Source organism: Felis catus, chromosome A2 (genome assembly GCF_018350175.1).
Source record: "Felis catus isolate Fca126 chromosome A2, F.catus_Fca126_mat1.0, whole genome shotgun sequence".
In the NCBI taxonomy this organism is placed as follows: Eukaryota; Metazoa; Chordata; class Mammalia; order Carnivora; family Felidae; genus Felis; species Felis catus.
This window is the reverse complement of record NC_058369.1, coordinates 8,132,730-8,145,073: the sequence shown is the minus strand read 5'-3', so window position 1 is coordinate 8,145,073 and position 12,344 is coordinate 8,132,730. Positions and strand designations below refer to the sequence as shown.

Below are 12,344 nucleotides of genomic sequence, written 5' to 3'. Positions count from 1 at the left end.
GGCTCAAGGCCATCCTGCAGATGGCCCAGGAAGGAGTCCCTGGCTCCAGCAACCACACCCCCTGTCCCAGAGCTGTGTGGGTCTCTGTGTTCATACCCGCTCCTTCCTTCCCCAGCCCGGGGGCCAGGGTAGAGCCTGCCTCGTCCTAGCCCAGGCCAGGCAGAGTAGGCATTTCTACACTTCAGTCACCGACAACCAGGGGAAGAGAAGCAGGAAGGAGGTGGAGAACGTAGGCGGTCAGTGCTCCCCGGAAGACAAGTCTTCGTGTGGTGAGGCCTCTCCACCCCGGGGCCCAGCCCAGTTCCCAAGGGGGCAGATATGCCCCCCACCTACCCCCTCCTTGGCCTGGCTCACCTGCCTGCACCCTCAGTTAGTAGCAGTCAGAGCTGGCAAACGGGGCCCTGGCCATGCTGTGGGGCATGTGGCCACGGGGCAGATGCCGTGCCGGGAATGGCCCATCTGAGTAGGCCTGGAGAGGCCTCCAAGGTCCCCTTCCCCTCGAGCTGCCCAGAGAGCTGTCCGCGTGGGAGCCATGTAGGGTCAGAGATGAAATCCCACCCTGGGGAGGCACAAGCTGTGGGCGGCAGACACATGTGCTGAGTCTACAGGAGAAGGAGTGGCTGGCCTTCCTCATCCAGAAGCCAAATCTGTGCCCCAGGGGCCTGGCTTAGAAGGAGGGGGGTGGAGGGGCAGAAGAGGCAGGCAGGCTCCCGCGCTCCGGGGTGCACAGGGCCAGGCACGCACACACGCCAGGGGTGGGAGGAAGGGCCGCCGGGGGCAGCACGGGCAGCAGCAGGAAGCAGCAAGCTGGGGCCCGCCGGCAGGGTGGGTCAGCCTCCTCCTGGGTCAGGGTTCTAGGCCTGAGTCACCTGGGGCAGGAATGGGAACCGTGGCCGGGAGACCCAGGGGCCCGCAGCCGGGGCGCAGCTGGCCTTTGGTGCTGGGGATGTGGAATCTGGCAGGAAGAGAACAACTAAACCCCTTGGGGTGTGAGGAGAAGGGGGCCCCTGGACTGTTTGGAGGGGGAGACGGTGAGTATTCAAAGTGAGAATCCTGGGCGCGGCGGGAAAGGAGTGATGCCTGCCGCAGGCAAACGCTAAGGGAAGGGAGCAAGTGGCATGGAACAGTCTAACCAATCATCATATCTGCCACGGGCAGGGAACAATAGTGGCAGCATCCAGGAGAGAGTTCCCTGATCAGCCAGTCACGCCTCTCGTGGGTGTCGAGGGGTGTCACGTGCAAAGCTATCACGCGGGGGAAAAAAATTCTTTGACCAGTCAAGTCACATCTGCCACAGGAAGGGGAGTGGTGGCCTGCTCAGGAGAGTACGCCAGGATCGATTAGCCATGCCTGCACACGGCCAGGGAGGGGCACAAAGGAAAGCGCGCTGGATGGATTAGTAATGTCTGCCCGGAGTGCAGGAAGAGACATTTCGGCATGGTGAGGCCAGTGGCGGCAGGGGCAAGAACCAGTTCCAGCGGGGCTTAGGCAAAATCTCCCCTGGCCAGGGATGTGAGGCGAGGGAAGCATGGGGTGTTAGCTGAGTATCTGCCACCCCTGACCTATAGGAAACTAGCTACATGTGTCAGAAATGGGCTGGCGGGCGGGCTGGGCCTCCCACAAGGGTGGCGGTCAGGTTAGTGTCCGTGTGAGTCAGCTTATGCCCAGGGCAACACGGAGTCCAGCGGGTGTTGGCCACGGCAGGGGGTTTTTAGGTTAGCTCGATTTTTAGTTGTTCTGTTATTTGGGGGGGGAAAGGGACATTTACGGGGCGGCGGGGTCTCCACCACTCTTAGGTTCTCTAATGTTCGCTACCACACTAAGTGGGTACTTACCAAGATCTCCCCCTTTGAAAATGCAAAGTTAGGATTGTGGGTAAATCAAAGAAGAGCCGGCAGAGGGAAAGAAAACGTAAGGGACATGAGGGGACAGAGAAAAAGCAGGAAAAGCACAAAAATGGGAGGAGAGAAGAGCAAGGGAAAAAACAGCAAAAGAAAAAAAATTACATGCTATTAATTATATTCATGGTGTTAATATTTAATTCATTATCATCTCCCGAAACAAAAAAGCAACAACATATGTATTACCTATGGCAAGCGCAAAAAAATCATGCAGTGGTTACATCCTTCTTTTCCAGAGGGCTCTATAATCGTGCAAGATAGCAGAGCCCCCACCCCTGTCCCCGCTCCCACCCCTGTCTAATATGGAGAAGTGGGGTGAGCTCTGTAGGGATGATGTGTTTTTCTTAAAGAAAAAAAAAAAAAAAAAAAAAGGAGGCACCTAACACTGGCATATATGAAGCTGTTCATATTTCACAAGGCCTCTGGCTGGGGCAAGACATCAAGGTAGAGAACGCTTCATGTGGCTCTGGGTTTCTCCAGGAATGGGGCTCACAGGACCCTCAGGCTCCCCAGAACCGCTGACCACCACGCGGCCTCCCGCCCCCCCTCCCACAGATTCCGAGTCTCCTGGGGCTAGGGCTGGGAACCCAATTCGGCTGCAGACACCCATGCCCCTCTCTTGGGGGTCAAGTTCTAACCGTGGCCTTGGATGTCAGACAGGGCCTTCTGGGTGTGCAGATGTGCCCCCACAGCCTGGGCCAGAGCTTTAGTTCAAAGACAGGTTTCCTGAAACACCCAAACCTTCACAGACTCAAGAGGCTGGGAGTGGGGGTAAGGGGTCTGGCGGGACGTGTCACGAGCCAGGTACCGTCACTGGGCTCGGCGGTCCCTAAGTCCCATCCGCCCCCAAGGCTAGAGCTGTGGGCTGTGGAGGGGCGGGCTACCTGGTTGGGGATGGCTCTCTTCTTGTTCAGCTGTGTACTCCTCTGCTGGGCGCTGAAAACGAAGCAGAGAGAGGACTCGTGTGGCGACACGCTGGGAAGGATGAGGTGAGGTTCTCTCCCTTGTGGGGGCCAAGCGGCCAGCTCAGGGCAGAGGCAGAGAGAAGCGCCTTCCACACAAAGGGTTACCCAAGGGAAAGAGCTCGGGCTCATGCAACGAGAAGACATATTCAGTCAAACTGAGGCTTCGAGGTCCTGACCTCAGCCACTTCCAAGGGCACCAGCTATTTCCAGGGGTCAGCGGCCCCAGAGCCTCCGAGGCGGGGCGGGGCCCGAGAAGCTGGACTCCCAGGTGGCTGGGAGGCAGCCATGGTGGCTGCAGAGTAACCTGAGAACCAGGCTGTTTGGGGCGCAAACTGCGGCTCCTTCCCACTCTCCCTGCCCATCCCCGGTCCCGGCACCAAGTCTTCAGTGGCTCCGACCACAGAGCCGGCCACCCTGGGAGATCAGGACAGGGGACGGCTGCTCACCGTGAAAACGTTCTGGATGGTTTCCGACCCAAATGCAGAGGAGAGGTAAGGTCACCAGAGGGTTTCTATCAAGTCCTTCATTTGCCTCCAGTCCCTGATCTTTTTCCTTCTTCAGCTACCCTGTTTCCTGGCTAGTTTGTGCCACGCGGATGAAGGCCACGCGTTTTGCACGTGGGCACCCCCTCAGCTCCCTGGTTCTTCCTATTTTCCACTGAGACAATCACAGCACCACCCGTCTGCAAACAACTGACACCTCCTATTCCTTAGGCATCCTACTTTCTTTTCTTATCGTATTGCTTGAGGAATCAGACATTCCTTTAGGAATACGCATTGTTTTAGGAACTTTCAGAATAGGACAAGGCTAACCATCTTGTGACACTCCTTTACTGGCTGCCTCTGGGGCTGTACCTGAAAGTTCAAGCTGGCTGTTGGATAAAAGAGAGAGAGAGAGAGTAAGAGAGAGAGTTAAGGAAATAGGCTTCCGTTCCTAGACAGGCAAAGGTTGGAAGAGTAAGAATGGAGAAAGAACTGGGGCACCTGGCTGGCTCAGTCAGTTGAGCGTCCAACTCTCGGTTTTGGCTCAGGTCACGATCTCACGGTTTCATGGGTTCGGGCCCCACACCAGGCTCTGTGCTGACAGTGCGGAGCCTGCTTGGGGTTCTCTCTCTCTCTCTCTCTCTCTCTCTCCCTGTCTCTGCTCTCCCCCACTCACACTGTCTCTGTCCCTCTCAGAATAAATGAATAATAATAAAAAAAAAAGAATGGAGGAAAAATTTACCCAACAATCTTCCTAGCATTCAATGAGTTTATTACAGAGCTTTTTCTCTGGGCAGCGAGAAAGCAGCCGACAACATCTAGCCCAGGAAGGAGTTCGGTCAACAGTGTCTGTGGGAGACAGGACCGATTAAGCCCCGCACAGTGATGGCTGGGTGCCAGCGAGGCCCAGATGTGCTGCTTGGGGCTTCCTGGCTCCCACCCTCACCCGGAAGCCCCTGTAGGTGCCCCTTTCCCTTGCCGGCTCCCAGTCAGACATTTCTTGCTTTCAGGTGGATGAGGGGAGCAGGGCGAGGAGTCCAAAGTCCTCCCCTCAGCCTGCAGGGCTCCTCCTGGCAATGGGGCCTGGCCTCTCACCTCCACCCTGCCTCGCTCTCCCCGTGCTCCTGTGTCTTGGGTCTCCCTTCCCTCCCTTCGCTATCCCGACACCGTCTAGGTCTTCTGCCTGTCTGCCACCTGGCTGTCGTGACTTCCTCGGGAAGGTCTCTCCAGGCCACTTCCCTCGCTCCTCCTTCCTACAGCCCCTCACCTACTCTCCTTCCCAACTCTGGTCTTCCACGCGACAACGTGCTCGGTAAAAACACGTGTCCAGCCTGTGGGCTGTGAAAGGGCGAGGCCCAAGTCCGGCTCGTTCACCCTCCTACTCCAAGGGCCCTGCCCTGGGCCCAGCTCTGAGACAGTGCTCCACGGCTGTCCAGCGGGCCCCCTCGACGTCCACCCTCCAAGGCTGGGGCCCTGGGCCCCGCCCCCAGCCAGGGCGACCCCATTCACACAGCAGGAAAAAGGCACACAGCAGGCAATACCCACCCGGTCACCAGCTGCTCAGTATAATAACAGCTGGGGGAAGTGGGAAGGCCCAGGAGTCCAGAGGAAAGAGTGGAGTGGTCAAAGGAAAAACAGGAGAGATTGTGAGAAGGAACTGTGGATGAAGTGTGAGAAGCAGAGACATCAAGGTGAGGCACAAACAGCAGCAAACCAAAGAGGGGGACCAGCGTTTTCCGCCCACATACACCTGGCTGCTGGGGGAAGAGGCGCAGGAGGTCAGGGCCCCTCCGTCCTCCCATAGCAGGGGCAGCCCAAGTAGGGCCCTTGGCTCGTCTGGGTGTCGAGGACAGCTTCTGATCATGCCTGCCTGCCTTCCTGCCTTCCTTCCACTCACCTACCACGTGCCCAGCAAAGAACAGCTGACCGACTCTGTTGAGTGCAATGATAGATGTCCTACCCACAAGTGCTGGGTCCAGCACAGAGACCCCTGAGATAAAGATCCTCTTGCACAGCCTGCTAGCCCAAGACTGGGTTCTAACGGGCCCTGCTCCACAAGGAAGCCTCCCTGCGACCCCAAGGCCAGGCCGGAAGGCTGCCCCTTGGACTCAACACAAGCCTCACGCAGCCCTGACCCCAGCAGTGATTACCCTGGGTCTTAAGGGGTTGGCTGCGTGTCTGTCTCTGGCACGGGACCTTCGTTTGAGGGTGGGGACCTGGTTCTGTGCTTGGCACAGAGAACGCACACCAGGAATACTTGCTAAGTGAATGCAAGGAAGCTGGCTACCGATTCTTCGGTTGGGCTCAGGCAAGAAGACCTTCAGGAGGCCATCAGAGCAATCCATGTGACGCCCAAGTTCGCTGAGGGTGGACCCAGGGGCTGACGGAGTCAGTGCACGATGCCCGAGGCCCCCAGCGTTTACATCTAGGCCTTGCTGAAATCAGAGACCCCTGCTCTGGCACCTTCCTTATCCACGTGCCATGGAAGGGTTTGATTTTGAATCCATGGTGTACGGATGGGAGCCACAGAGAGCCTAGACCGGACAGCACACTTCCCAACGAGCAGCCCCCAGAGCCTGTGAGATGTTCTGCGAGAGGGCCAAGTGCAGATGGGGGAGTCTGGAGAAAGCTGCACAGTTTATGAAGGTTCTGAGAAGTCACGTAGGAAGGAGAGCACTGAATGCCGCCAGCCTCACCCTTTCCCGAAGCGGCTGACCACAGGTCTGCCCCATAGGAGGCGCGTTGAGGACGATGAGGATGGACGCTGCTACTAGCCCAGGAAAGCTTCCAGATACTCTCAGATGGCTCTACGCTTCACCCCCCAGACCCTGACAGAGAGACCCTCTTGCCCCAGTCTGCTGAGGGAAGCCAACTCAACCACCTCCCTCGGGGCCTGGCTCTGAGGGCAGGCATTGGTGCCACCCACCAGCTGCTGTCCTGAAAAGTACATACTTGGCAAATCCGATAAAGTCCTCGTGGTTCGTGTTGATGTAGGACTGCTCGATGTCGATCAGAAGAAGAATCTGGAAGAAGGAGGGGAACTGTGAGTACAGAGCGGAGGTTGGCGGGAACGGCAGTGGCCAGAGCACTTCCCCAACCCGCCAGCAGGGGGAGCTGGAACCCTACGGCTTCCCAGGCCGAAGACCTGGGACCACGCGTATCCTTCCAACACAAACCAACCTTGGGGTAAATCTGTAGGGGGAAGAGGGGCCCGGGTAACTGAAACTTCAGGGCCTCACAAGGAAGAAAGACGGGGCCAACAGAGCAGGGGGAGGCAGCTCGTTGTGCAGCGGTGGCTGCAGGCGCGGCCTAGGCTGACCACCTGGGCTGCAGTCTTGCCACGCCACTGCCTGACTTTGTGACCCTTGGCCTCACGTTACGGGACGGTGGAAGGTGGAAAGGAGCAAGAGGTCCAGCTGTGTAGGGTTAAATAATTCCCGGTACGTGAAGTGTTCAGAGTAGGGCCTGGAGTGTCGTAAGTGCTGCATCCAAACAGCGAAGATAATGTGGCCAGGCAAGGGCGTTAGAATGGAACCCACAAACACAGGCCCGCAGGAGCCAGTCAGGGTGTGATCTCAGATAAGGGACAGGCCTTCACATAACACCCTGCCCTTTCCTGGCGTTTCACTGTGCCTCTGAGCCCTCCAGCATCAAACATGCCAGGCACTTGGGCTTTGTGGGGGTGCTGGAAAACGCTGGGGTGCTCTGTCCACGGGAGCCATTGTTGCTGGTTTTATAAGGCCTGCGCCCCATCGGCCAGAGCCCTGGGATGCTGGGATGGAGCCCAGAAGTGCTGGCCGTGGGGCAACCAGGCGCCACGGCGTGTATGAAAAGGACAGCAACGTTCTTGAAAACAACAAAATTAAAGGGAACCTTTGAAGCTTTTGATACAACTTCAGGGCTACGGAAGCCGCGCGGGAGCCAGCTTCTGCTCCACTGATGCGCGAAACACGGCGGTATCGCAACCAAATACAATGCGGAGGCTTGTGCTGGTTCTGGTTTGAACAAACACCTGCCCAGAGACCCCAGTGGACACCTGGGGGGAAGGGACGGGACCGGATGCAGCCACGTGCAGCCGGCTTTGGGCTCACTCGGCACACGGCAGGTGCGGGGACCTGTCCCACTCTCTGTCCTCGTGTGCGCTCGGTCTTCACGAGAAAACGTTGGAACATAAAAAGCACCCACGCATCATGGGGAGCGCGAGTGGATAAAACAAGTTGTGGTCCACACGCACGAGGGAACCCTATGCGGTGATCACCGGCAACAAACTCTGCAAAACACCACAAATGACAGGGATGAATCCTGAACGTGCTAGGCGGAGTGAAGGGGGGCGGACTCAAGGGGCCACATACGACGGGAGTCCACTCAAGTGACATTCTGGAAAAGGCAAAACTTGGGGAACAGGGAGCAGACGGGTGGTTGCCGGGACCTGCGGGCTGCGGAGGGGTAAAGGTGGGGAACTTTGAGGGCCACAGAATGGTTCTGCACCTTGCCGAGGGGGCGGTGGGGGAGGGGGGGTTACCTTCCTTTATGCATTTGTCATTACTCAGAGAAATGTATGCTCAAGATTTAAGCACATAAACTTTTTTTAATTAAAAAAAAAAGATGTATGCAAATAAATGACACCTGAAAGGTAAAACAAAAAGCCAATACCTGGTCCTTGGTTCTCCCCTCCCGTTCCCGGATGTACGTGGTGACGATTCGCTCCGTCTCTTCTCGCAAGCGGGGGTAGGAGCTGAGCTGGGGGGCGGGGGAGCAGAGTGGTGGCATTGGCTGTGTCCTCGTGGCACAGGAAGCGACACGACCACACAGAGAACGTGGGGGAGGGGAAGGGACAAGGGGTGGGCCCACCGAGTCCCCACCCCACTCCTGTCTCATAGCTGCCCCAGCTGGGAGACAAGAAAGGGGCGGTGGGGGAACGGTGTGCCAGAGAGAGTGACAGGGCGCCCACGCACGAGCAGAGGTGCTTTTTGAGAGTGGATTCCAAGATGGAAAGCGGCGGAGGAAGTGGGCGCTGTGTGCGTCTGCTGCCCCGCAGCGATGGTGGCCCCCTCCGCCCAGCACTGAGGGCGAGGACCCTGAGCATAATAATTAAGGCCACCAGGCCAGTGAGGCGGGACCTCTCTCCCAGCTCGTGAGTGAGTAGCGCCTGTTCCAGGCTGATGGGGGCGCCATCTGGGCCATCTACCTCAGAGGGACCCCCTTGCCGAAAACCATTCCCCGATCATAACCAAACCAAAGGCACAGAGAAGCCCACCTTCTCAGGTTTGGGTGAAGTCCACATGGTGGGGAAAACTGAGCGGGCGCTCAAAATCACTAGTGGAAAGCCTCTCAAACGCCCTGTGACGTGACGAACACGCAGGTCTGCGCGCTGATAGCATTTCACCTGCGGCGACAGTTTGGAGACCTGCCCCCCCCCCCTTCTCTACGGGTTCCAGGAACAGGCACTCCTGCCGGTCCCCACCGCCTGCACCTGGCTACACCACCGGCCTCCCATCCCCGTCCGAGCCCAAACTGGGAGTGTGGACCAGGAGTGCGTTCCCAACTCCCTCCCGTTCGTCCGCCACGCAAAGTTGAGGCGTCGCGGGGCGACAAGGGGCCCACAGAAGGGGGTTCCTGCCGAGGTAGAGTTTCCAGATGCGTGGGTGAAGACTAACATGGGTAGGGGGAGAAGATGCGGGACGAATGCGCAGGTGATAACAACGAAACCTTCGGTTACCTTCTCGGCACACTTTTTAATGACCGTGGCCAGTTCTGAGACCACGAGATCAACACACTTCAAACTCGGCTCTTTGAGTTTTACAATCTGTTTTTTCACAATGGCTTCAAAGGCCATGTCGGGGGTGAAGAGCCCCGTCCTGGGTCATGCGGAGGGTGGGACGAGGTAGAAAGACACCCAGGGACAGTGCAGGCCACACACGCGGGATGGGAGACAGAGAAAGAGAAGAGAGGAGAGTCAGCTGGTTAGTAACATGCAAGTAGGCTGTGCCCGCATTTGCCCCGGAAGCTGCTTCGGCTCAAAGAGGAGTCCTGGGTCGGAGGAGAGGCTGGGGCTTGCTCTGGGCTTTCATTACGGAAGCGCTAGGGGTCAGTGTCACGGTTCAGACAGCCGAGGGAATGTGGAGGCCTTGAATTTCCACACCTGTGACAATGCGATCTTGGACGATCATCTCTACCCCGTCTAGGTTTTTTTCTCTCTCTCTCTCTCTCTCTCTCTCCCTTTTCTAATCGAAGAAGCTTAAGAAGCAAATGTGGGCTTTTCCAGACCGAGACAGAAGGCTCAAGCAGAGTTTCCCTGCCTTGGAAGACCGACCCAGAGCTCTACGGCCACCGTGGACGTGCAAGCACGAACCGCCCACTGGGAAGCACTTCAGCTGCCTGGCCCAAAGCGTGCTGCCCTGGGAACCAGGCCTGCGGGGGAGCCCAGCGCGTCCTGCCAGGTGGAGACAGCGGCCCGTGAACACTGGCACACGGTGCCTGTGACCTAGTGGCTCAGAGGACATGCTGCCTGGGGGGGCAGCTCTGTGCCTGGAGGAAGCCAGGGGTACTTGGTGGAGGCAGTTAGGAGCCAAGCTGGGCACCCGAGTGTTCGTTACGCTGTCAGCATTCGGGCCTTTCTTGGTGCCTTGGGGACAGAGAAGTGGCTGGCTCCAGGAAAGCCCGAGGGTGCCAGGCGTTTGTCAAGAAAGGGTGACAGCCAGGGAGGTTCGTTCAGGGAGCCTGGCCTCCAACAGCTGACACGGGGTCCCTCTCTGCTTCCCAGAAGGCAGCAAAGCGACAGCCCAATGAAACCCCCAATTCCATCAGACACATGCTAGGCTTGATATCAGGGTCCCAGGGAGCCCTGCCCACCAGTCTGGCCAGTTCTGGAGGCCTGGCGCACCCCGCCCTCCCACACACACACACTGCGCCCAGGCCAACACGCCCCCGCCCCTGGGAAGAGGCCACATTCTTGGAAACTAAGGCAATCTGGGGGGAAAGGGCACCGGCGGGGCAAAGGCTGGAGCAGCACTGGGAGCCTGATACCAAACCCCCATACCCCCGCGTCCACAAGGCCAGGAGTCACCCTGCCGAGGGCCCGATACCTTACTGGTACACTGCCTAACTGTATTGATTAGCTCCTGGATAACCAGGTCGACACATTTCAGACAGGGCTCTTTCAGCTTGACGACCTGCTTTTTCACAATGGCCTCGAATGCCAAGTCCGGGGTGAAGAGCCCGGTCCTAAAACCATCCGTACCCGGGGGCAGGGGAGATAAGTCAGAGAGAAACAAAGCACGGTCAGCAATTTCATAGGCATGGGCCAGGTCCCCGAGAATGAGCCAAGGTCACAGCAAGTCTGGGGGCTGGACGCCTGCATCCACTGCCTGGAAACCCACAGGGAGTCCTGAGGACGCCATGGTGACGTAAGACTGGACAACCAGAGTGCCTACTTTTGTCGGATAATCGAGGGGACCTAGGAGTCTCACGGGAGCCCTGTGATGGGGACACATGCTGGGTTCCTGTAATCGTGACTCAGGTCTGGCTCCCCCAACCCCCGGGGGCAAATCTACAGTGAGCTTTCATAGCTGGGCTCATGCCAACTGACTGGGCAGCTGAACCTACGTGTAGCTGAACCTATGGGCAGCAGATGGCCCCGTGGCCTACAATAGATCCACACGAGACAGCACACCTGCCCTCGAGTGCCCTTGGGGACCCACGGGGAGAGACTTCTAAAGCTACTGACAAACCACCCAGGAGCCCACTCAAGTCCTCACAGTCAGGGCACCCAGAGGGATGGGGGACCAACTGGCTGGAGGACGGCACCGCAGAGGTGAAGGGAACGTGGCAGCTCTCCCCTCGGCACTTGCCTGACTCCGTGGATGTTCTTAATGGCGTAGCTGATCTCGCGCCGTAAATCCTTCTCGTCGAACTCCATCTGAGAGCAGACAAATCACTCACATGCAAGGAAGTGCCTGCGGCACCCCTACAACAGGTGCGTATTTGGGGAACATTACGTGTCCTGTGTGTGTCTGTTTTCACACGGCGGCCTATCGCGCTAGACCAAAATTCTTCAAGACATTAAAACCCAATTTCAGCGAGGATGGCTTGAAATGAACACTCTTGCCCTCTCCCAGAGGTAACGTGAATTCACATGAACTTTCTTACGGGCTACTTTGCAATACCAGTCAGGACCTCCAAACACATAGCTACTTTCACGCAGTTTTAAGTGTTGTAGAAATCTACCTCGAGGAATTAGTAAGAATTAGTGACGTTTGTAGAACTATTCGTAACTGCTGAAGAATGTGAAAACCACCTAAACGTCCACTGATGAAAGACTGGCTCAACATCCCATGGGACATCCGTAAGATAAGATACTACTGTGTCATTAACAACACATGAAATATACATAACTGGTTTGGAAAGATGGCCACCGCATGAAAAAACAACGTACAAAGCCATATTCGTTTGTTTTTTAAGTATGGATGAGTATACGTGCTGTGTTTGTATATGCTGGGCACTTACCCACTCGCACAGAAATAATCGGGAAAGGACGGACACCCAGGTGCTAACAGATGTTGTCTACGGGTACTGGGATTATGGGTGTTTGCCCCCCTTTAGCTTTTGTTTTCATTGAAAAGAACTTCGCTGTTTTTTACAAAAATGGTATGTGCTCGCGGTGAAAAGTGTACAACTTCAAGCTAATTAACAACACAACAAAAAAAAATCTCAAATCCCAGGGCCCAGAGCTGACATTTTTTTTGTGCATCTTTGTAGATGTGTCTACATAAAGACACACATTCCAGACGCGCCCCTTCACGTGGAAGGGTGCTGTAAATATTATCTACACGCCTCGCTGCACATGCTGGCTCCCTGGCCGGCTTATTTTTCCCATCGACACGATGAGGCCATTGTCCTACGAGAATTTACCTCTGTGCTCTACGTATTTTGCAAAGGACGTGTGCTGGTTTTTGTCAGAGAGAGAAAATGGAGCTTTCATTCGGGTCTGCTGGATA

At 56.7% G+C, this 12,344-nt stretch overlaps 1 protein-coding gene across 8 annotated transcripts in view; it reads right to left on the bottom strand.

Annotated features, from left to right (window-relative positions):
- DNM2 (dynamin 2) overlaps positions 1-12,344 on the bottom strand; it is a 90,134-nt gene that overhangs the window by 15,950 nt on the left and 61,840 nt on the right. For 4 of the 8 annotated variants that reach the window (XM_023245405.2, XM_023245392.2, XM_023245382.2 and 1 more), the window contains 6 exons: positions 11,199-11,266; positions 10,434-10,572; positions 8,002-8,088; positions 6,301-6,371; positions 2,786-2,837; positions 1,836-1,847 (listed from right to left, as the gene is read on the bottom strand). In XM_023245405.2, the coding sequence (XP_023101173.2) occupies positions 1,836-1,847; positions 2,786-2,837; positions 6,301-6,371; positions 8,002-8,088; positions 10,434-10,572; positions 11,199-11,266 (429 nt within the window). Of the gene's footprint in view, positions 1-1,835; positions 1,848-2,785; positions 2,838-6,300; positions 6,372-8,001; positions 8,089-9,067; positions 9,207-10,433; positions 10,573-11,198; positions 11,267-12,344 lie in introns of all 8 variants that reach the window. The other 4 variants (XM_023245398.2, XM_023245386.2, XM_023245403.2 and 1 more) reach the window with 3 other exon arrangements.